Here is a 24658-nt window from a genome sequence, read left to right on the forward strand (position 1 = left end):
ACGTTTTCATGTGGGTGTTCATTTTCAGATCTAATCAACATTTTCTGATTAGAAAACAAACATTAATAAAAAATGCTGCAACAACCCACCTCTATGTCAATTTTACAAAACAAAGAATCAACATGTATTTAAACAAATAACATTTAAAGGCTAAAGTTTGCACTAAACTTCAATTATAGCAAACTCTAGTGTTGTACATCAATTGTAGCATTTTTACTGCTCGTTGTTAACATTAGGAACAAGCTTTCTGTCCAACCCAAGATGAAATAAACAACAAACAGAAACTGTGTTGCCCAGAATTAAAGACCCACCTATTCAGTGGATGAACTGAGAGTATTTCTGTAAATCTGGTTAGGAAATGGACATCAACATTAGAAAAGTTCTGTTTATGTTTGAATGAAAGTCAATAAGGGTCAGTGACAGCTGCAGGAAACGGTCACAGACGGACAAAAACAATCAATATTTATAACATAGTTTCAATGCCTGCATGGCTAAAAGATACAGACTTATTTTCTTTAAATGCTGCAGACTTGTTACTTCATGAAAGAAGCAGGAGCAGAAATCAACTGCAGTACCTGACCTAACAGGAAAAAGGTACTTTGGGGTTTCTCATAAACTCTGCCCAACTCATTTAAGGGACAAATCTTTGCTCGTGTTACATACATGTGTGAAAAAAATCATGATTTCAGCATCACTCACAGCAATGCTGTCATGGTTTGTTCATCGTGCAGACCTGTGTCCGTTCAGAGTCTGTCAATAGTAGCGGAAACTCTTGACTTCAGGCAGACGTGCACAAACGAGTCTTAATCTCAGCGGTCTGCAGTTGATCCTTCACTACTAATCCCTGAGGCTGCAGCACGATAAAGCATTTCTGATCAAAAGATGGGAGCAGCTTTGACTCAAATTCTTCATTTTGAAAGGTAAAAGCAGGAAGAAAATGATGTGATGTCACAAAAACGGATCACTGAATTTATCAAAGTTTCAGAGATGAGTAAAGAAATAAATTTAAGGTCAGATCATGTTTTAAGCAGTGGTCATGGACGCATCATTTCAATTGATCTTGGCTTCAAATTGTAAAATGAAGTAGTTTACTCACTTATTCCTTGGTTGGAGTGGCGGCAAGAACCTGTCTTTTCAGGAACGTTGTTGCTGGTCCCAGATGCATGCTTCAATGTGCTGCTACATCACAGTGAGTGGTCACATGTTCTTGATATTTCCTTTTCATTTGGATGACGAGGTTGTACCTGAGGTGGAGTGAAAGTACAGATCCTGCTCCTCAGGTGGGTGGTTGAGCTTCAGGATCAGGAGGGATAAAGAGAAACATTATCCTTCACTCACACACACACACACACACACCCACACACACACACACACGACTACAACTGGAGACAAACGTGCCGAGTCACAAGCTGCTGGACCTAATCTGCTGACCTGACTGTGCCAAGTGTCACGGGTCTCTGAGCTCCAAACAAGTTATCTCAACAAACATCCTCATTTGTATTATCATTTTAACACTGGATTTTTACGAATTCTGAGCTGAGTCCTGAGATGTTTTTTATAATTAACTTTCTGTACCCATGCTTTCCATTTATTAAAAAAAACCCTGGTCTTTTAGGAACTCTAACGAAATATTTCGTATAAATTATGAAAGGAAACTGCAATGAGCCGTCTAATGATTTGTTCGGGGTGTACCCTCTTTGTGGGTGCTGCTCCAGTTCACAAAAGAGGTTTCAAAAAAAGGGGGTGGGGACTTAGGGCTGCATTCCTGCTCCCTTTCCAACATACCCTGCTCTGGCTTGTTCCAATTGGTTGGACTCACCTGATCCAGGTAATCAGCTGGGAGTATGGTAAGGAAATCTGTAAAAACATGCACACACGCGCCGGCCCTCAAAGTCTTGAGTTCCCCACCCATGATCCAGATCATGGGTGATGATCAAGGACATGTTCAAAATATTACGGTATGTCTTTTTTTCATTTATATGTGAGCCAAGTAAAAAAAAAAAAAAGACAAAAGACAGTTTTCACCTTTAACAGACAGTTATATTAGTTACGAGTTCACAGAAAACCTTTGACTTTTAGATCTTTTGTTAATTTCCCTCATAGTTGTTTTTTTAACTTAAAATGTATTTAATGGTTTTGTTTTCCATCTATATGACCACTTTCATGGTCCCATGGGATGGCTAATATGAGACGTTTCCGTATACAAACAACGCAAACGGCAATATTCCAATCTAAAAGCATTGGTCAGAATACAAATGTAAGTTAAGGTCAATAGCTCCAGTTTGGAGCTCAAAGATAAAGCACTCTGCTGTCCTCTAGCGGTGGACAGAGGTAACACATCTTCAGCTCTTATTGACTTTGCAGTGAGAACATCAGGGTGACGCACAGCTTTCCTCTCCAAAAGTGGGACAGGAAGTTAGAGTATTTAGAAAGATGTGGACAAAGTAATTAATGCAATCAAGGTAGCTGAAGTTTGAAAGAAATAAAACAGGTTTGGTTCTTCCTTTCTAATTTAGTAACACAGTTTGTTATTTAAAAAATTTGTTATTCAAAAAAGTAAATGAGAACAAACACAAAAACATTTAAGAAAACGTAATAATTAGCTTCAGCAATTCACACTTAAACTAATCTAATGTATAGATAATCCAATAATCCACACACCAGTAGCTCTGGAGAGGGTTAAAGTACAACTGTCCAGAATATTACTGTTTTATTATTATGTAAACTGGCAGAATTTAGGTGGAATTAAGACAATAATGTATTTTTTTCAACTATTTTTTGGAAGAAAAAAACCCCCAAAACAACCTATATTTGGTGTGGTCAAAATTACTGTCCAAATATTTTCATAGTGTAAATTCTACTTCTTCTTCTTAACCTTTATTTACCCAGATATTGTCCCATTGAGATTAAGAATCTCATTTTCAATGGAGTCCTGGCTGAATTTTATTCAAATTCACAAATCACCCAAATGCTTTCTTTCAGTAATCAAACTCAATACGGCAAATTGTTCTGCTGTCAAGTAACCATGAACAGCTTTAAGAAATCTAAACTGAAATGACAATCTTCTAATTTTCAGAATGTGTTAAATAAGTAAGAAAAATGAATCAAAGACACATTTTCAGTCCACAGCAACATGTGGTTTTATTCGTTTCTTTAGTGTCATCATCAGAAACAGGAAGTGCAGCTGTAACGTGCTGCCATTCTGTCTTATGATCAGTCTGCAGCAGAGTCACACACCTGCTGGTCTCAATCCATGAAACAGAAGATGCATCCATGGTCACATTACAGATGAGCATTTCAGAGTAAACTTCACCAAAATTACCTTTCAAATTCAAATTATGCACTGAGTAACGATTATTCCTAGCAGCACAGCATTGCTGCGCATTGTCTTTAGCAATGATCAAATCCTGTGAGGAGTTAAAACACTAGGAATACATGATGCCCTTTGAAGTGAGAACACTTTGTGACCTTTAAAGTTTGTGGGGCTGTTAGTTGGGGTAAAAAACTTGGGGGGTTACTACAGTAACCGTGCACTGGCATGGAAGGGTGGTGGACATGAAAGAAGACGAATTCCAAAGCAGCCCTGCCGTTGTAAGTAAGCCACTGAAATGCGATGGAAAGGGCATCTATTGTGGCGTGTACCCTGTTAAAGGGAAAGGCTGCAGGAGGTACTTTATGACGCACAAAGATGAATGCAGGCACTACAATTGGATAGAAATGTAGCACGAGTTGTCTCCAAAATTTATTCAATCTGTAATCCAGGTTAATTTAGAAGGTTAATTCAATCCAATAAACCTCAAATGGAGACATTTTTAGCCATCTGAACGACAAATTCACATTTTTTAGGCTGAACACACACTTTGTGCCCTCCTGCAGTTTAAAGGTTCAAAAACAATTTCAATTCCTTTTAAATTGAAACAAGTGGATCTTAACTGTAAAGCTGGAAAAACTGCTGCACAGAAAGTGACAAATACTTTTAAATCAGTAGTTTTACAAAAAGATTCATGAAATCAGGAAAAGTTTTTCCTGAAGTTTAAACATTTCAGTACTGGATTTAAGAAAACAGACTTTCCTTTGCATTACTGTATATGGATCAGGAATACATGCAGAGAATGGCAGCACTGCTAGTGTGTTACCGGTACTCTTCATTTTTGTAAGTGAAGAAAATGAAAGAAACGTGAGTCCCTGTCACAGTTAGATGCAGTGGAATGTACGAAAGGCTTTGTCTTATCAAAAAGGGTTTGACCCTGATAGATGAGCTACGCTGGGATTACAGCTAATGCACTGATGTGATATGGTTGTCACAAACTGAACAACTCTTAGAAAGGCAGAAGTGTGTGAAAAAAATAAACTGAAGTGAACTCCTTACAGAACGCTATGTAGGAGGTAAAGAAGTTCTGCCTGAACCCAGAATCCTGAACTGCTTTAGAAAAAAAAAGTCAAAAGTCTTTCTTTTAAAGCATTTCTGTCCTTGGGGTCAAAGGCTTTTAGTCTGAACTCAGAAATTAAGATTTGGATTCATATGAATATGTTTACTTTAAAAACGTGAATTTATGCTTTGATAACACACAGAATTGATTATTGATGGTCTGGTTTTCCACAACATTCTATAAACTAGTTAAGTGCTTTAGGTCCATCCTGTTTAGTCACTTACCTGTTTAAATGTACATCTTTTTTTTTTTTCACAATAAGGGTACATTTTTTATACATTTTTCTTAAATTATTCTATTTCATGGTATTTTTATCCACTTTCAAGTCTGCTTTTACTTATATATTTATTTGATTTTTATTTAAAAATGAGTATTATTGTTGTTTTTATTCAAGTCTTTTTACGTATTTGCATCTATTTTGACATTTTTCCAAGAAACAGAATTGCGGTTGTCTCTAGTTCTTGTCTCCTTTGTTATTCTATATTATTTTACTGATTTAAATACAGTTTTTATGGGGGGAAAGCACTTTGTGTTGCGTCATTGCAGAATTTTGCCTCACAGAAGTAGTCAGAGAAATGTTTGGATGGTTTTGATATTTAAGCTATAAGATGGTTAGAGGACTTTTCTCCACTCCTACACTGCAAAAACTGAGTCTTAAGAAAGTTAAAAGATTCTTATTTTAGGAAAATGTGTCTTATTTTGTGTCTTGCAAAAAAAATAATCTCATCAATAAAGTTTTTCAGATGCAAAATAATCATAGTTTGAGAAAACATATCTTAGTGGCTAGACGTTTTTTCCTTAATATAAGATGGTAAGACCATTTTACTTACCCTACTGGCAAATTATTTAGCTTAAAATAACTCCTAATGGTTTAAGAATTTTTATCCTGGTTGTGCAGTATTAATGCCATGAATGTAGGAATTTCTGAATATGGAGTCCTCTTTTTTCTCAAAGTCCAGGAGCACATCATGAATTCTCATCTGGATTCTAGTTGGTCGTCCCTACAAACCTGGATGCTCCTGCTGATGCTGCCTAACTTGAGGCTAGTTTGCTCTTTTCCTATGGAACATTTGCTCCTAAAACAGTTAAATAAATCCTCAACAACTTATTGTGCGTTATGTGTAAGTCAACCAAAACTACCCATTTAATGGTCAACTTGTTGAAGATTTGCAATAATTTAAAGGAATATTGATCTGCAACAACAATCCAGCCGTCTGTGTGGAAGCAATTTACAGCCTCTGCTGGTGGTTTAAAACTATCATCCAAATGTTAAACAAAAACGGATCTTTGACATGCAATGTGTGACTCTATTTTTAAAAGTGAGCAGAGTAATAAACCTTAATGTGGTGCTCCTTGTATCCAGAGTCTGGCTGAGTTCTAACAGTTGGGTTCTGTGTAAGTTGCAATAAGGTCACGACAGAAAAAGAGAAAAGTCAAAATAAAAACCTTCACAGTAAGTAGAAAATTAAGATTGGACATTCAAAAACAAAATCACATAACTGATACTTTTTGCTGTTTAAAACTTTGTAAATTCCCACTTTTGTTTTTTCCAAATGTGTTTATTAATTAATGTACTAGATAAGAGTTTTTTAAACACATAACCCCTATTACGTTAAGAGAATGCACTTCTTTTCTATAGAGTACAGGACGTACTTATTGCTCTACAGTATTTATGAGCTTAAATATTGCAGTGATGTCAGTGGTTCTTCAAAGTGGCGTGGCAGGTGTGTTTCCATTGATTGATAAGGTTTTCTTCACAACATTAACATGCAGAACACAGTGAGCTGCTTCTTTTTTTTCTGCTGGTACAAGGCCACTGCCATCATTCTGAGGTATCAAGCATAAAATAAAAAAACTGGTGTCGGTGGACCAGACGGCTGCTGAAAAGCACACGTCAACAGCAGCAAGGTGAGACGGAACAGATATGGAGCCCTGAAAGAAGCAGACGCTGAATCTCAATATCGACGGAGAGCCAATTAGCAGCGAAGTGAGTCGGTGGTGTTTTGATCAACATCGTCACGGACACGAGCTTAGACAGCAGATACGCAGGCAAGAAGGTAACACGCCATTATGCCGTTTGTCAGTTTACTTACGGATAAAAAAATGCTTTACTTGATTTTCTGAGGTTTGTTGCATCTTGTAGTTTAGGAATTGTAAACCTTAAAAAAAAGTCCACCGGCTGACGTTACACTCCTAACAGTAAAGTTTCCAACTCTGTGGCTTCACTTCCAGCCGGGCTTTGCGGCCCTGATGGACATCAGGTCTCTACCCTGCACCGACCTTTCAGAGAAGCTGCTGTTCTTCCGGATACTTTCTCGCGCTGTGGGTGGGGGTGGAGTCTCACTGCGGTGGGAGGCCTTCATGCTCTGAACCCGACGCAGGTTTGTTGTTTGTGGCTTCTCCTCGCTGCTGTGAGTGGCGGTGGACACCCGACCGGGTTTCACAGGAGGCTGTCGGCCCATCAGGGAGGGGCTGCGGGACAGTGTGGACGGGACGGACACAGCGGGTGGGTCCTTCTTAGTCCTGAAGGACGAAGCCACTGTCTTTCTGGCAAAGCTGGGAACGTCGGCTGTGCTTTTGGGGGCGTGTGTGTGCTCGCTGCTGTTCTCAGAGGTGGCCCCTCCCTGCGCTTGAGTCTGGGCCAGAGCCCTCATGGTGGAGCGGCACATCTTTTCCTCGGGTGGAGGCTTGGGGATGTTTCTGAGGGGTTTGGCATTCGGTTTGTGGATGGAGGCTTTTCTTGGCAGGGAATCACGGGCCCATCGAGAGCTGCTGCCCATCTGCCCACCCCCTCTCTGGGCCTTTGACTCTTCGGGAGGCAAACTTGAGTGCCGAAGAGTTCTGGTGGTCTTGTCGCTCCGCCCTCTTGCTGGGGTGCTCTGGTCCCGGAGAGGCCGCCGCAGCTCTCCGCTCTCGTGCGCCGCGGGCTTCTCTGCTCGCTTGCTGGTCTTGATGAGCTTGCTGATGGGCACCACCTTCCGCATGCCCTGACTCTCACTCCCAGTGAGCGTTCGAACCCCTGGCACACCGCTGGACTTTGGGACTCTGTTGCTTTTGGGGTGCACAGACTTTTTGCAGCTTCTCTGTGCATCCTTTTCCACACCCTGCTTTCCTTCAGCTGTGTCGCAGCTCTCTGTGTCCCAGTCTTCCGTGGCGGCAGAAGGAGCCCCGGACGCTGCTTCTGCAGGATGGAGCGCTGAGAGCTCGTTGACAGAAGGGGACTGATCACTGGGGGACAAAGACTCCACATTAGAGGACAAAGAGCTTTGATCTTTTTGTGTCTCCTGTCCTGTGTCTGTTCCATAATAAAGTCCTTGTTTCGTTAGGGAAGAGCTCTTAGCATCATAATCCAGGGTTATGGAGCAGTCCGTTTCTGTGCAGTCTACTACATAAAACGTTGGCTTCCTGTTGGACACGGAGGTGTCTAGTGGGAGAGGAGTGTCACAGGTTGTTGAAGAAACTGTACTGCAGTCCTCTTCTTCCTTTTCCTCCCCAGCCTGTGTGGGGGAAAGGACTTCCCACGCTGCCTGTGGATCAGCTCCGGCCTCCACACTTTCATCCTCCTGAAAGCCCTTCAGAGTCTTGGGAGGCGATTGTCTCTCATTTTCCACGTCGGTTACATCCGCATCCTTCTGGTTGACAAAGTGCATCTGACTGCTGTTGTTGTTTGGACTGGTGAGATCAAAAGCTTGAGGGCCTCGAACTAAAGTATGCTTCTCCACTCGGACATTCATCTGTCCAGAAAGGTTAGGGTTGGGAAAAAGTGCGGGCTTTTGAAAGACACAAAAGGAAGGACGGAGAACACTGTTTTCTGACACAGTTGAGCGGTCATTGTAGTTGTAGGAGTCCTCCTTGTCTTTTAGCCTAGAAGAGGAAAACCTGGATAATGGGCTAATAGGTTCGGTCTCTGCCTGTGGAGACGTCACAAGTCTGTCGGAGTCCACCTCACGACTCTCATCCTGCGCAAAAATCCACGGGGTCGTCCTTCGCTGGACGGGTCGACCTGAGCGCGGGAGGCTGTTAAACCTGGAAAAGTCCGGGGCGCTGCTCGGGCTTCCTAACAGCTCCAGGTATCCTTGGAGTTCTCGATCTGCTACCGAGTTTACTGTGTGCCGGTGGCGCCGAGCACTAGCGGAGCGTCCCAGTGGGTTGAAAGGACTCTGAGAGCGCCTTTGGAAGAAGTCCACAAGACCCTCCTTTGTGAGCATTTCCATGTCACTCTCGCTGCTGCTGCGGCCGAAGACGCCGCTCTGATCCTCCCCCGCCCACGCAAAGCGCTTCTCCTCCAGTTCCTTTAGACGCCGCTGTCTGGCTGCCTCCTTCAACTCACGCTCCACATTGTCCTGAAAGAAAAACAGACGTCAGCACGTCAGGGGTGACATTACACATGGACATAAATCTAGAAATGAGCGCTCAAATGACAACTTTTCCCCAGAATGTAGTTTTTCATAAAAACTTTTACTGATTTCAGCACAGATGAGGCTTGGATTAAACTGAAAATACTCCCTCTTGGTGGTGTAAACGTAAAGGTCGGATCTCTGTTATTTTAGGAAAACTTCATTAAGCCACTTTGTTAGTTGTAATTTGATCTTTTACTGCGCTACAATGCCGCAAATTTAAATCAAAATATCTTAAAATGAGGCTTTTCACAGCAATTTTTAGGTTAGATTAAAATTCATCGTAGTAGTAGGTTTAGGGGCTGGACTTAGTTTTTAAAGTTAGAAGACATTTCACCTCTTATAGGTGAAACATCTTTTAACTTGAATCGAATTTATTTATTGGATTATTAATTTACAATTCATGATTTATTGTACAAAAAATTAATCGCATGACAGCACTAATAAAAACAGACTAAAAGCTCAAACTAACCTTAACAGCTTTGTTGAACTTGATGCAGAAGTCTTGAAAGATGCGGAAACACTCATCTAGCTTGAAGGTGTCCTTGTCTTCACAAAAGAAATCAATGAGAGCGTTCCCCTCTTTACGCAGTTCCAGCATGCATCGTTTTAAATCCTGCAGCGTCTGTGCTGAGCTCTGAGGGAAGACATTAAACACACATGAACCTTCTTCAATCGCTTCACTAAGGTACGGCTGTCTGAATTCAGCCTCCTGCGTGTGTTAGTGTAATGTCCTTGCAGCTCCTTCACCTGCAGAAAGGGCTCCAGCTGCAGCAGTAGCTCCTCGTCTCCCCGCACTTTCTCATCCAAGGATTTGATCCGGAGGAAAAGCGAGGAAAACTCCACCTCGATGTTTTCCACTGAAACTCTACATGAAAACAGCAGACAATCAGGACCATGCACTTCTGTGGGTTGTTGCATTATAATCAAGGACACTGTGGACTAAAGAAAACATCAGCATTTTGTTGAAGTGCCTGTATGGTTTTCAAAGATTTCCTGACAGGACTGCATCCTGAGAGAGTCAGGGGGGAGTTATGCTTTGACGTATGACCTTGGGAAGTTTAGAGAGCCCCTAGAGTCCTCATGTGCTTTTGTGCTACCTTATAGCACTTAGGAGAGAAGTCAGCCAGAGTAAGGTGGCTGGACTTTTCCATTCTATGCATAACATAAACCCAGTGTCCTGTAAGCTTTGGATTTGATCAAAGATTGGTTGGTTGGTTGATATTTTACAAATTACCACGAAATGGTTGGATTTCTTTGATCCCTTTAATTTGGACCAAGAGATCTACCCAGTGTGTAACCTGCCTTGGCCTAACAGTAGCTGATAGGCTCCAGCAACCCTAAAAGGGATTCAGCAGGTTTAGGAAAAGGATGGATGGATCAAGTTGAGCCAAAAGTTCTCCATACTTCAGACTAAAACATCTGACTTTTTAGATAAAACTATCTATGCCAGAGAGTCTTTCTACCTTCTGTTAGTTGATTGGTGGAAAGCTGTATGTTTGATTCAGTCCAAATTGCACAAATACCCCAAAGAAACAGTTTAAAGACTGGAAAAAGAAAACAAACAAACCAAGTAACAAAGCAAGTTGGCAGTTGTTAGAAAGCCTTCTCTGTGAGATCTTCATGTAGATTTTTTAGTATTTCACAGCATACAGAAATGCAGCCTTGTGCTCAGTTTACCTGGAGGCACTCTGCACATCCTGAAGTTTCTCTGTAAACTTCAGCAGCTTCTCATCTTTCTTTTTGGCCTCCTGAGAACAGACAGAGTGCAGTTTAGCACCTTATGTCAGGAAATGTCCTATGCAAAGTGGCTGACTGTCATTTTTGTTTAGTTATGTAACTGTTTGGCATGCAAGTGTTGGCTCTGTTGAGCTTTCTTTCACCATCTGCTGTCCACCTGCCCCCCCCTTCAGTCCTGATGTTGGATACGGATTTCTAAGGCTTTGTCCTATAAGGAAGATTTCCCTGTGACTTAAAGATCTATGTATCTCCCTTCTTATGTAACTACTAAAGATTGTTTTGGTTTTGGATAGGAAGTTAGGAATAATTCTAATTTTAACATACATTAAAAAATAAAAATACTTGTCTTCTGCAATTGTTCTTGAAAAAAATTCCATAAAATCGGATTCTCTTGCTTGCAGATGCTTCATCTCAAGTGATACTAAACCATAAAACCGATAAATTCCGTGTTTTCCATTCATACACAAAATTTCTCTGGTGAAATGCTTTTTGTGATGCAAAGTATGAACAGTCAGACTACAGTAACCCTCCGGGAGCTCAAATGACCACATTCACGGCGCCCCCCCTTTTATACTTTGCTCTTGGAAAATGCTTTTATGTTCAGAACAGGCTTGACGTCAAAAACCGCTGAGTAATGCTACAACAAAGAGCAGCTAAAAAAAAAGCTGTCATTTCTTAAACTTCACTTTACTAAGTTGATTTAGATGAAATCATTTTAACTTGCACATTAGGTGTGAAATTGCTGAGGAGAAGCTTCACTAACCATGGCGACAAAATGAAGCAGGTTCATCCCAGGCTTGTTAGCCTTGGTGTCCGCCAGTGAGAGAAGAGAGGACAGCTTGAAGCCCACAGCGTTTCCTGCATAACCACCCTGAGAACAAAAGGACATCAACACAATTTTTTACTTTTTCAACTTTGTTTTTTGATCATTTATTTAGTGGTAATTTAAAGGTAATAAATTGAGTTTTCAGGTAAAAATAAAGACGTGAAGACAGATGTGTAGAGTGGATGTTTTGAAACTCTTACGGCGTTCATGATGTTTCCAGCCTGCAGCACCAAGTGAAGGATGGCGTGAAGCTCTTCGCAGTTCAGCAGCTCTGCAGAGGATCAGCGCAAGTCCAGTTAGATTCAGTTACCTCGCCATGGAGGACAGCAATTATAATGCTTTATCTGCAACTTCAGCCTTTTAGTGACAATTATTTTTATTTTCAACTATTTTGACTATTGGTACAAACAGTTAGGATGTATTAAATAAAATTGCCCCAATGTCTATACTATTTTCCCATGCTTTGCGTTATAGGGAAGACGACCAACCAGAAAATGTTTTTTAAAAAACAGTTATATTTGAACTAGTGTGAAATGTGCTCATGTATTCACACAAATAGTAGATGTTATTTTAGAGGAAGTACTTTCATGAAATGAGAATACAGACTTTTATGTATCCATTAAAGTAAAGTCTATCATTAAATATCAACAACACAAGAAAAGAGAAAAATTTTGTAATTTTGTGAATTCATAGCTTCATATCACTAAGCTAAAAATATGCAATTGGAGTTTTAAACTAAATGATACATTTAAAGAATAGCTTGAGTAAAAAAAGGAAGAAACTGCACAAACTTCTATAACCAATTTTTTTTTTTTTTACATTTGACTCATCTTTACTTTTGCAGCAATGTGTTGTGCAGTAGTGGGTCGTTACCTTTGGTGGCAATGCGGACAACATCGATGTCATGGCTCAAGGCCGCACAGCAAGGGAAGAACTCCTCTCGGAGGACCATGGCCTCTATTCGAACCTCAAACCTGACAGACAGCAGAGAGGGTTTACACCATATTTCTAGTTATTTTATTTTATGAGATTTTTTTTTACAAACAATTGCGTCATCCTTCTGGCGTATTCTTCTAGCGATTTCAATGTTTTTAAAAAAGGAACCCCTTGAGATTTTCCATTGATGGTTTCTTACTATAATTTTGAAATCACCTGTGATTTATTACACCTTTGTATTAATAAAAGAAAGAGCATAATATATTCAAATATATCTTTATTTGCATTTTAGAAAATATATGCTTGCTTTAAGTTAATGCTTTTGTTGTTCAGGTTCATCTGTGTTGTCTGCTGATACTGCACATAATGTACCCTCATCATCTGTTGCCAGGCTGCAAATGCCTCATCCTGGGGCATTAATGCCCCGAGGCAATCTCAGAAGATTTCAGTCCCTGTTATACCTCTCTACTATACTTTCTTCTATTTAATATTTATTTCTTTATTTAATAAGAATCTCATTTTTGATAATAATTTTTTTTCCATAATAATTTTAGTAATATTTTTAATTATTTAATATAAATGTGATTTGTGATGTCCTTTATTGATGTTATATTATATAGATTATTTCTGAATGTCGTGTTGCTGCCACAGATAAATGAAATTTCCCCATTGTGGGATTAATAAAGACATCTATCTATCTATCTAAGGTTTATTTCATCTTTTTTTTTAAGGTTGACTCTTTCATTATATGAGCCACAGGCATGATATTTAGATATGTATCTCATAGTTGAAATTTAAAGATACACAGTTTGTATTTAATAGCTTAAAGTCGTCTACTGAAGGACATCAAAATCCTCTCACATCAATTCTATTCGATAAACAGAACGTGTACGAGAGGATAACAAGCTCTGTCTAGAAATTTGGTTTAGAAAGTTCATTTATTTACTTGTGTCTAAGCAGATGTTCAACAAGTCTCTGTGCAAAAGGCTTTTCTCTTCTCCTCACCTGATGAATTCACTTTTCATTTTATGTAAACTCAGTACATCCCTATTGAAAAGAACTTACCGTGGAACGTGGATTAGGAGAAACATAAAGGAGTCGACCAGTGTCAGCTTGTCTGGATCCCCTTTAAACGCCTGGAGCTTCTTGATCTGCAAACAGGGTGAAGAGAAAGAGGAAGCTCAGCAGGATGTGTCGTCTTTTTTTTTTTATTCACATGAACTGTCTTTGATGGTTGCTTCTGTCATTCATTTTTCTACATAGGCGAGCAAACACGGACCTCCTCAGCATCAGGCAGCAACTTCAGCAGGTCTTTGAGCAGCTCGGCTCCATAATTCTTTCCATCTCCTCGACGTATGTCTTCAACAATGGAGCCGTTGGACCTGAAAGACAAAGAGGGTGTTTACTTTAATCGTACAGGTGGTCGCTTTCAAAGCCTAACAACAGCACCAAAAACTCTGTGCTTCTGTCTGCCTTGATGTCAATAACAGAGATGTTTGAGCAAAAACAAAAAAATCAAATTTATTTGAAGACAGAATACAGATGCACAAAGTTCACAACCAATGAGCCAAAGATGAATTATTTCTGTACAAATTAAAAGCTGCAGAGATGATTTGTGTCTATGAATTAAATCATTAATCTTAACTTCATGGGGCACACATTTTATAAGGCAAATTGTGACACTTAATAAACACTTAATAGATTGTGCCCATTTATTCAAAAAAAAAAAAAAACTTCATCAAAGTTGGATGGATTTAAAAAACCTCCACATGGCTGTACATTCTGTCAGTCGAGTTCTGTTGATGCAGCAGTCTAAGAGCAGGCCGCTCAAAGTGCATTTGAAATTATTGAGACAAGCAGGGAATAAATTAGAATAATGATGAGATCAACGTAAATGGACATTTAAGAAACAGTCAAGTGATAAAACATGGAACTGCTGGCCCTGGCCTGGGTGGCGGTCTTGGTCGCCCGGGGGGCGGTTGTTCCCTGCCTGTTCCCGTGTGGCGTTGGGGGGATTCCGGCAGCCGCTGCTGCTGCGGCGGGGGACTGGGTGTGGGGGTGGCTGGGCGCTCCTCCTCCTTCTTTTCACATTCCACCATCCATTTTAGAAGAACATAAACACTCACCTGAGCACAGGTGTTAGCTCACCTTTGCACTAATAGTTTGCATGATTGAATGAAGGATAGATTTCACACCAGTTGGTTTAAAGGCATAGGTATGTGTTTGTGAACACTATCTATTTTGTGTACATGTTGACATGTGAACATTTTTGCAGCTAGCAGGTGTGTTGATAACATTTGAGTGTGTGTGAACAGGCCCCGCCCTTTTTGTACTACATTTGAACAGTACCGTAATGATAAACAACCAGTAAACCTGTCTGCTATATGCTGCTTCATGGTCTTACCCCCCCCCCCCCCTCTCACTATCAACCCCCCCCCCCTCTCTAACATCCCTCTCTCTTCTTCCCTTCTTTCATTTTCCGTCCGGTCCAACACCAAAGATTTACAAACATGGTTGAAATTAATAAAGTTTGGCCTCAACTACAAAAGGGGTTTATTCAGACATACCTTTGGTTTGTCAGAAGATTAATAACCCCTATTGTTAAAGTAAAATATGTCCAACACAAGAGGCCCTCAGCTCTCATCTGCCTGCCTAGCTGTTGGACAGGACAAGTTAAAAAAAAAAAAAAACATGGAACAAATCAAAGCGAAACTATGCAAAAGTATAATGGAGGAATAAAATAAAAGATATGCATGAGAAAGATGATGTAATGAGCAGAGGGATAAAATGAACTGATAACAGAGAGAGTAGCTAAGCTTTTCAGGAAACACTTAAGCCCTGCAGAACAAGAGCACACCAGAAGCTGCAAAAATAATCTGTGTAAACACACTATTGACAAGCAGTCTAACTCATTTATATATGAGTTAGACTCAGAAGCAGCGATAACTCATGTTAAAATCCCACGGTCTTTATCAACTAGACAGTGCAAAGGGGAGGAAGAAAGAGGAAATAAAAGTGGTGAGGTCACTGCTCATATTTGCTGTTTACTTTGGACGGCATGGCTCAGGCAAATGCCAGTAAAATACAGTGGAGGGCCATGCAAAAACACTGCCATGGAAACAGATATTGAACACACTTATAGCACTCTGCCATAACAGCCTTTGCCACACTTAGAAAGGCGGTCGACTGCGCTTCATTCCCGTCCCGTGTGTCTTTCGCAAAACACACTAAAAACTAAAAAGGTTACTTAGGACTTTCTTGAAAATGAAACTAGGAAAAGCTACGAAGAGTGACTGGAGTTCCAAGTTTTGTAAAGAAACCTGAACTCCAAATGTTTCTCTCTGTGTTGTACAGTTTGTCTGTCAGCTGCATGGCCTTTAACATATCCCTCCTCCTTCCATAAATAGACATGAAAAAACAAAATACCCCTCTTTTCTTTTAGATACGATTTACATCTGTCCTAATTTACATATCAGGAAAAGTTAGGAGGATATCTGAACTTCATCAGATGTTTGAACTTGTTCTGCGTTTCAAAAAAAACATTTGTTTAGCGAAAAGTTTTAAAAAAGACAGAAGAACCAGTAAAAAAAAATACTCGAAGGTCAATGGCACCCTGTTATTTCACTGTTGAGGTTGTTTATAGTAATAAAAATCAGTGACATAAGTGCCTGAAGCTACGGTGGAAGGATTTTGTCCCATTATGCTTCCATTAGTTCATATCCGTAAACATTTTTATTTACGTTTCTTATCAGATCCCATCCCAGTATTTTCTCTGCGACGAGATAAGGATGATGATTGAGCTCCTTTGACATTTTTTTCTTATACGGATTGGCATGGCCTTCCAGGTAGCCTCAAATAGGTCTTTAGAAGACACACAGAGGAACTCATGGTTAGCTAAGCACCAACATTTTAGATACTAAACTCACGTGGCAGCAAAAATAGTCACCATTGTGCCCAGCAGCTGCTGATTCTGGGTTTCCTCAAATACAGTTCATCACAGCCCAACATGTCCACTTTGGTCTCCTCTAACAGAATCATTTTCATTATGTTGTTTGCTCTGAGGAAAGTAAACAGCGCTGTCCTGTGCTGATAAGGAAGGAGTCTTCGAGCTCTGACAACATGATTTGCAAAGTATTAGATCGGGCCCTTTTTGTCCTGCTTTTGTGCTAACCTCATGTCATGTCCATACCTGTCAAGGATTCTGGACATTTAACAGGTTTAACTTTTCTTTTTCAATGACTTTTTGTCTTAACAAACACCTTATTATTCCTGCTAATAAATGTACGGTATATATTTTTATTTAATGGGATCTTCTCTGGTCTTTTATTCAAATGAACTTGACTTTTTACAGGCAGAATTTCTAACATGTATTTTTAATTAAATGATCTAAGACATATATTTAATTTTTCATAACTGGGCCTACTTATAGATTCCTTTTTTTCATGAAAGGGCATCAGAGGAAGTTTTTTAACTCCAGCTTCCTTGGAAAAAGTAAACCCAGCATTCTGGAAGAATTTGGCCGATTTCGAACCTCTGATTCAGAAGTGCAGCGGATCAGCTCTACATCTAATACAGAGTGCTTGAGTGTTCATGGAAGTTCATGGAAGTTTTAACGTGTTCTTTGTGGATTTGGAGAAAGTGTTTGATCTTGTTCCTTCTTGTATTCTGCCAAAGGTGCTCCAGAAATGTGGAGCTTGTACTCTCGATTTATTGGTTAAATTAGGTTCCTATTCTGACCTATTGTGATGAGCTTTAAGCTGAGACCCAACAGGAGAACATCCCAGAATAAGGTGAGGTCAGTCACTCGGGAGGAGCTGCTCTTTCACACCAATAGTGGCACTGGGATCTCTTTTAGATGCCTTCTGGAAGGCTCTCTGGAGAGGTGTTCCAGGATTGTCCCACAGGGAGGAGACCCAAAACATGCTACAGGAACTACGTCTCTCTGCTGACCTGAAAGCACCTTGATGTCTCCCAGCAGCAGTGGAAGAAGTTTCTGTGGAGATGAAGCTGTCTCAGCGTCGACTGCTGCCCTTGTAACCTCACTTTGGTTACAAGGACAAATGCTCTTAGTTTGATGCTGACTGTTTGGCTTAAAATAAGATCCAGACCAGGCTGGCTCTGTATTTCAAATGTGATTCAGAAAAAGTGTTCACTTTTATTTGGTTTGCTTTAATTTGACACAGAGTGGACAATACCTAGGAGTTACCATGACAACATCTTCTCATTTGTTGTGGTGATGAATAAAACAAAGTTCTGACCAGGAAGAGAATACATTAAAAATAAACATGGTAATCCCCTTCTGCTACTTCACAAAAGGGATATTTTCCTGCTTTTTCATGATTTGTCCCTTCACTACTCAACACTTCTTGCACTATATAGTAGTGTGTTTCCAAAATCCAGTGCTCTAGAAACTTCTCAGAAGTTTCAGTGAAAAACCAGTGTGCATCGATGCTCACTAGATTGGTGAATTGAAACCACAAAGTATTGTGTTTTAACGATTTTTGAAGGGAGAAAAAATATTATTTTTAACAAGCCATTCAAGGTTTCACTTTCAGACCATAATGTATTTATAAATATTCTTTGTAAAATGTTTATATTGATTAAGGCCGTGTCACACAACCACTACCAACATTTTTAATCATATGTGAATATACGTGAAAAAAAGTGAGAAAAGTCGTGGTCTTCACAGATATATAATAAATAAACTATGGAAGAAGTACAAATAAACCACGCAAAAAACACGTAAATCGATGTAGAACATGAAATATGCATGACTATTGCATTGTTTATATGCAATTCATTAGTGATTCCTGTGCCAATTAGGTCATTTTAACATGATGTGTGCACCGTATAAGCGATATAAAAGTTATCGAAGCTGTTAGATGTATTCCAACACTTGACCTAAAACACACTGCAAGAATCAAAATAAATGGCAGCAAAATTCATAGTTTTATTGGCAATATAAACAAGAAGCCTTGAATATAATTAGCCAAATGGAAAAGGTCACAGAATTTACGCTAAAATTGTGGTTCAATGTTGTGTGAAAATACAGGCTAGAGGAAGAGCTTAGGATTCTCCAGTGATTAACTTATGATAAGGTCTTAATTCCAGGTTCTCATGACAAAAATGTGCAAATTAATAAAAAAATAGACATTTCCTAAATTTTGAAACTTTGAAACTGAAATTTAACTCTACCAACCAGGACCACTTCAGGTTTTTTCAGATAAAATACATGTGATGGAATTGTTAAACTATAGGATAAGAACTAAAGAAGATCTTTGTCAAAAAATATCGAAAATATGGACGACGTCATAAATACTTATACATGGACATTGTTGTAAAAAACCCTATAGAGCCGAGGCATTCCAAGTTATTTCTTTTTTTTGGTTTTGCTTTGTAAATATATTTTTATTGTTACTTCTGCTTTTTTTGTATGTTTCAACTGTGTGTTTAAAAGGCAATAAAAAGAAAGTAAGAAAAAAACAAGTTATACATAGGTGGTAGATGCGTAAAAAGTTTGTTAGACATACCTTCGTTTCAACACTCGTTGAAAGCCAAAAATTGGCGTATGCAACTTGCAAAAATAATGCACAACTGCGTAAGATTAACTGTACGTAATAATTGCATATAAACTATGTAAAATATGCATAAACTGCATAAATCTCAACTGACCAAAAATTTTGAACAGCTCAAAGCCAGATTCATGTTCGACCTGTCAGCCGAAACCCTTGACGGAAAATGCGCAAAATGCACGTAGTGGCTGTGTGACATGTCCTTTAGGTTTTTACATCAGGAAGTTGGTGACATCATATTTTCCACTGAAAGAAAAACGTAGTGACACTAGATAGTCTCCACTATATTGTTTTTACGTAGCGTGTGTGTGTGTGTGGGGGGGGGATTCAGACATACTGTACTTCATAGTCTGAATTCCATTCTATGGACATACTTCATAGCCATTATCCCTTTCAAACAGTTTCAGGCTGTGGTTTCACCTACAGTACACTGTGATGAACCACACTGAGGTTTGATTGCAGCAGCAAAACTTACGTTTGGATTTTTGCCAGATCTAGTTAACACTAAATGAACAATGAACCTTCTCACCTCCCAAACGTCAAACCATACAAAGTGTGAAGTGGGTCACATGATCCAAGGTGTGAAAACATGCTTAGAAACCAACTGAAAGACTTACCTCTTAAACTGTTTGAGAAAAATGCCCACATTCATTCCCCTCTTTGAGTCAAGGATGTTGATCTGAAACAAGATGAAATGTATGTTTTAATATATTTATTCATTTCCTTTATTTCAAAAGTTCATTGTAACTTGATTATTTAGAGATACATTTAAACAAAAATGTAAATAAGAACCAGCTTTTTTATCTGTGTACACTGGAGTAAGAAAATCCTTTGAACATTACAAGTGGCTCACATGTCTTTTATAAACAATAGATTCTATTACCTTTCCAAAACTGGAAAAACAAACCAAATATAGCTTTTACCGGCAATCAGAGCAGTACGTTTTTTTTAAACAAATGATGCTGCTTGCAGGTAGTAAAAAGTACTTAACACATAATCATTAGGGCTAACACCCAAATATAGATGTTGATTCAATTAAATAATTACAAGATATCTTTTTTTCGATTCATGGGAACCCTTTTCATTCAACTTTTAAAGTACATACTCTACTTATGTTTACTTTATGTGTACTTTTAAATACTCTACCCAGTTAATAAAACACATGCATGTTCTGCTGCATCTGTGCTATTGATACCAAATGATCATGGCTGACATGAAAAACTCTGGTTTGAAGGTTCTTGAATACAGCGAAAACAGTGAGAACGATTGAAGAACACATATAAATAAGAGTCATTATTGAAAGTTGACGAGATGCTTCCTGGTTTTAAAGGGCTAAATCAATTTTTTTAGCCTTTTAGGCTATTATTGTCATGGTTTGGGTTTCTTTTGTCTTGGTTTTTGCTTTCCGTTTTGTTCTGTCATGTTTGGTTCTGTTTCCTGTTTTATTTTGAAAGGTGTTCTGTCTGGTCATGTTCCTGAGTTTTACTTCCTGGTCCCTATCTGTCCTGATTATGTTCACCTGTGTCTTGTCTGCCCTGCCTGTATTTAAGTCTCGTCTCTCCCTTCCTCTTGTGCTGGTCCATTAACGTCTCTAACGTCGTAACGTCTCGTCCATGTAAGTCTTCTGCCATGTTTCATGCCACGCCACAGTAGGCTTAGGTTTGTTTGGTTATCCTGCTCTGCAGCGCCTTTTGTTTGCTATTAAACCCTTTTGCCTTGGAACCGTGTGCCTCCTGCCTCTGCGTCTGGGTCCTACCTGCTCTCGAGCCCCCTCGCACATGACAATTATAATGTTCATTTCTCCTGAAGAGAAACCTCATAGCCAGTGGTGCAAAAAGTGGGCATGCGGCATATGCCTCACATAGGGGCTGCAGTTTGGCGCCAAACTGATGTTGTGAAAGTTATTTATTGTCCATATTTTTTAATTTCACAGTTGTTTGTGCACATATATTTAGATATGATCATTAACAGAAGCACATCGTAACTGCTTGGGCGCCCCTGCAGCAGCCTCCTCCCTCCCTCTGGTCTTGTACAGAGAGCGCAATCGAACGTGCTGGAGCGCACTCTCGCCTTTATTTATTATTTGAATTGTGGGATCATCTGACTGCGCGCTTTAAATGGAAAGGCAAAAGAAAAAAAACAATCATGGGATCAAAACAGAAAACGCGAAAGGGACAAAAATGTGGTGTGACTGAAGAAAAGTTTCTTAAAATGGTTGAGAGACAGCAGGTACGTTATAGCAGAGTTAAAAACAAACTTGAAAAACATTCAGGCTAAAACTACTTTGGTCACAAGTGTCTTAAAGCTGTACTGAGCAGGATTTACAGTATCAATAATCATGAAGATAAAATAAAGGAGCTTGTTTGTGCTGATTTTGTTTTAAATAATTTCTTTAACTAGATGTACCAAAACACTGAAAATTTACATTTATCCTTTGACCGAAACAGCATTAAATAATGATCAAAGTTGTTCCTATGGGCAATTTGGTAGAAGTACATGTGATGGTGGTTAGATGATGTTTTTATTTTATTTTTTATGTTAAAAGTTTCAATAATTATTTTTTCTGAATGACTATTTAGTTTACAGCCTTTTGTTTTTTATATCACTTTGGCTGAACGACATTTTGGATTTTAGTTGAACATTTGGAAATGTTTGACAACAACAAAGAAACATATTCTATCCCACCACTAAGTGATATCCAACAAAAATGTCATTTAAAATGAAAAAGGTTTCTATTTTACATATAGTTTGTTCTGTATTCTTTTAAGTTTATATCATACAGCTGTGAGGATGGAGAGAAAGACGAGAAGAGAGAGAAAGATTTAGGACAGATGGAGCAAAGAAACTTATGGGGGACGTTCAGGGCAAAGCCAGCTAATCAGTCATTTTGAAATAGTATTCTTAAATAAAAAAACATGCATTAGCAAGATGTTTAATTCATTTGAAACATGAACTAATTGTTGCTTGGCCATATGATTTAGTGGAGAAGAACACAGGCAAGAGGTGAAGGAGACAGACATGAGGTTGGTGATGCACCTGATATCAAAGAGAGCAGAGATGACTTAATGTAGGAATAATTAAACTGTTGAAGTCACAAAAACCTAAATGCTCATTCTGGTTTAAACGTCTGCTGACTACCTGTTCACTTATTTTGGGAAAACGAGTGCAGACATACATGACAATTTAGTCTCAACAGAGAAGAATGAGGAGAGACGTTCAGATGATGATGATGACAGAGAGAAAGAGAGACGATCAGCTGATGAAGAAGAGGGAGAAGAACAGAGAGGTACAGAGGGGAGGGCTGGGGCAAGGCATTACTCAGAAGATCCTTCTGAATGGCCTTTACTACACAAATTTGGGGAATCATTGGGGCAATACACGGTTGAAAATAGCTCACAAAAATGTTCTGCTGGGTCAAATCCAATCAGATAAGAATTAATTAGATGTATACATTTAAACAACAAAAGTGTTGTATGTATGTTTAGATAGCCTTAGGAGGGGTGGATGTGACGTTTTATTATGTGCATTTATGTTTGTGTGTGGGGGGGAGGGGGCGTTTTTTACGTGGCCGCATACTCCTATGAAATTAGGTGGTTGTGCCCCTGCCCATAGCTATATTTTGATCCGTTCACACATTTCTGAATATTCCTCTAAAACCTGCACTCTGAGCACCAGCCCCTCCCAACTCACTAAAAACAAGCTGGTTCTCTTGAGCTGACCTTGACCAGAGAGAACCGCCCCATCCAGGAAGAGTCTGCACTGCCAGCACCGCCCCCAGGCTAACACACACACACACACACACACATGTTCTCTGCTGAGCTAGCGATGATCGGGAAAAACACTTTCATATTATATGCGCAATTAAGCATCTATGCCAACAGTTCAGATGTTGTTTGTTTTCGTGGGTGAGAAACGGACACCCTGCTGAAGCCGATTCTAGGATGTACTCCGCATTTGCCCAACAGTAGCTGGGATAGGCTCCAGCAACCCCATGACGCCAAAAGGAATACCGTGGTTTTTTAAGATGGATGGATGAAATACACTAAATTTCTGTGAGAACAGTGTCCTTTGCTTCAATTAATTTGTGACTTATTTGTTTTTCTTGGTCCTTGTAATGTTCTGTTTTAAGGCTTGTTTTTAAAACTATTAAAGCTTCACCTGAAAATTATCAACTGCCATTTCATTTCAATGAACCATCCTCAGCGTATTTAAGTGTCTGTTAGTTCTTCCTTGTGAGGTCATCAACTTTGTCACACTTTTATTTTTTACCTTGCTTTACTGTTTTGTTTATGTTTAGGTTTTTTTTATTTAAGTTTTTTACTTCCTACCACCTAGCCTGGACTCTTGCATTGGTCCTCATCACTGAGTTGATTGTCCTATTCATTTCATATCATTTAGATATTCTGACTTTATTTATTTATCCCACAAACTTCTTCTAACAACAACAGCTGTTATTTTAGTATTTTATCCAGGTGTTGTTTTACTTTTCACCTCATGACCAATTCATGCCTTTGTGTTTATTTTCTATGCATGAAAGGAAAAACCCAAACCAATGCTTGTAAAGATGCTTTGCTAAGTCAGGAGCTTTAAGGAAACGGATCCATCTTTGTTTTGTAATGTTGGTAGGTCCTGCTACTGTTTGCACACAGAACAAAAACCAAAGTTAGAAGCTTTACAGGTATCTTATATCTAAATATTTTTATTGCATGTTCGCATATTAGGACCCTTTAAGCTGAAACTCATACATCCTGCATTTATTTAGTGTGGAATGTTCCAACTTAATAAGACTAAAGAACATGTGGGTTCATGTTTTCTTCTACTCACCTCCCCCTTGCTGCTCTCCTTAAAAGAGCGGGACCTGGACACACGCGATGACGCTCCAGGTGTTGCTCCACGTAAATTGGTGGCCACCTCCTCCTGCTGCCCAAACAGCTCCTCCACAGAGCGGACGTCGATCTGGAACTGCTGCTGCCGGACCGCAATCGTCCAGATGTTTGGCTTCCCGCGGACCTTCTCCTCTGGGATGGGCTTCCAGTAGAAGCTCCGCACACGCCGCTTTTTTCTCCCGTTGGGGTTGGTGGGCGTGGTTGCTGGGGGTGGTGGGGGTGGAGGTGCTCTAGGGGGCGGGGGCGGGAGGGGAGGGGGGTTGTCCTGCTGGGTGATGTCAGGGACATCGCTAAGAAAAGGCAAGGAGGAATCAGTCTTTGCAGACACGGAGGACAGGTCAGAGGTAGTGACGGAGCTGCTCTCCTCGCTGCTGCAGCTCTCGGGCTCATTGGACTTGGATGAACCACTCATACCAAACATCACAAAGGAAAAGCTCGGCATACAAGCTGAATGATGAGAACGTGTGGTACACAAAACAAACAAGATCTTCCGTTCATCAAAAACTAGATCCACCCTCTCGTTTTAGTGCATCTAGTCACTTAGAGGAGGATATAAAAGCTGCCATGTGTCTCCTCACTGCTGGAAGAACATAAGTGTCTCTGCATTTAGTCATAGTGAACGGTGGAAGTTGTTTGAGCTTTTCCATCTTCATCCCTCCGCTGGTCATCCAGCACACTGAGCTGAGTCTGTGAAGGCCACCTTTCCAGCAGAAAAGGGCAGGAGAAGATGTGGGCCATGGAGCTGCAAGAGTAACAAAAACACAACAGGATTAAGGTCAAACTTTACGTGACAGACAATCGTGACTCAGGAGAACGGCTTCTGAGAAAATGTGTTGTACAATGAGTGAAAGGGCAAAAAAAGAGTTTTATT

At 39.7% G+C, this 24658-nt stretch overlaps 1 protein-coding gene across 1 annotated transcript; it reads right to left on the reverse strand.

Annotated features, from left to right (window-relative positions):
- Positions 1–6511: 6511 nt before the first annotated feature.
- On the reverse strand, positions 6512–24367 carry LOC144990967 (FH2 domain-containing protein 1-like). Its single transcript, XM_078944435.1, has 11 exons — positions 23726–24367; positions 19519–19580; positions 13609–13711; positions 13395–13480; positions 12267–12367; positions 11594–11664; positions 11331–11438; positions 10508–10578; positions 9578–9695; positions 9300–9464; positions 6512–8773 (listed from the first exon to the last, which is right to left on the reverse strand). Exons 1-11 carry the CDS (start codon positions 24227–24229, stop codon positions 6653–6655), a joined length of 3510 nt encoding a protein of 1169 aa, XP_078800561.1. The 5' UTR covers positions 24230–24367; the 3' UTR covers positions 6512–6652.
- Positions 24368–24658: the final 291 nt, after the last annotated feature.

The sequence above is a fragment of the Oryzias latipes genome, chromosome 1 (genome assembly GCF_053564925.1).
Source record: "Oryzias latipes strain Hd-rR chromosome 1, Olatipes_Hd-rR_3.1".
NCBI lineage: Eukaryota > Metazoa > Chordata > Actinopteri > Beloniformes > Adrianichthyidae > Oryzias > Oryzias latipes.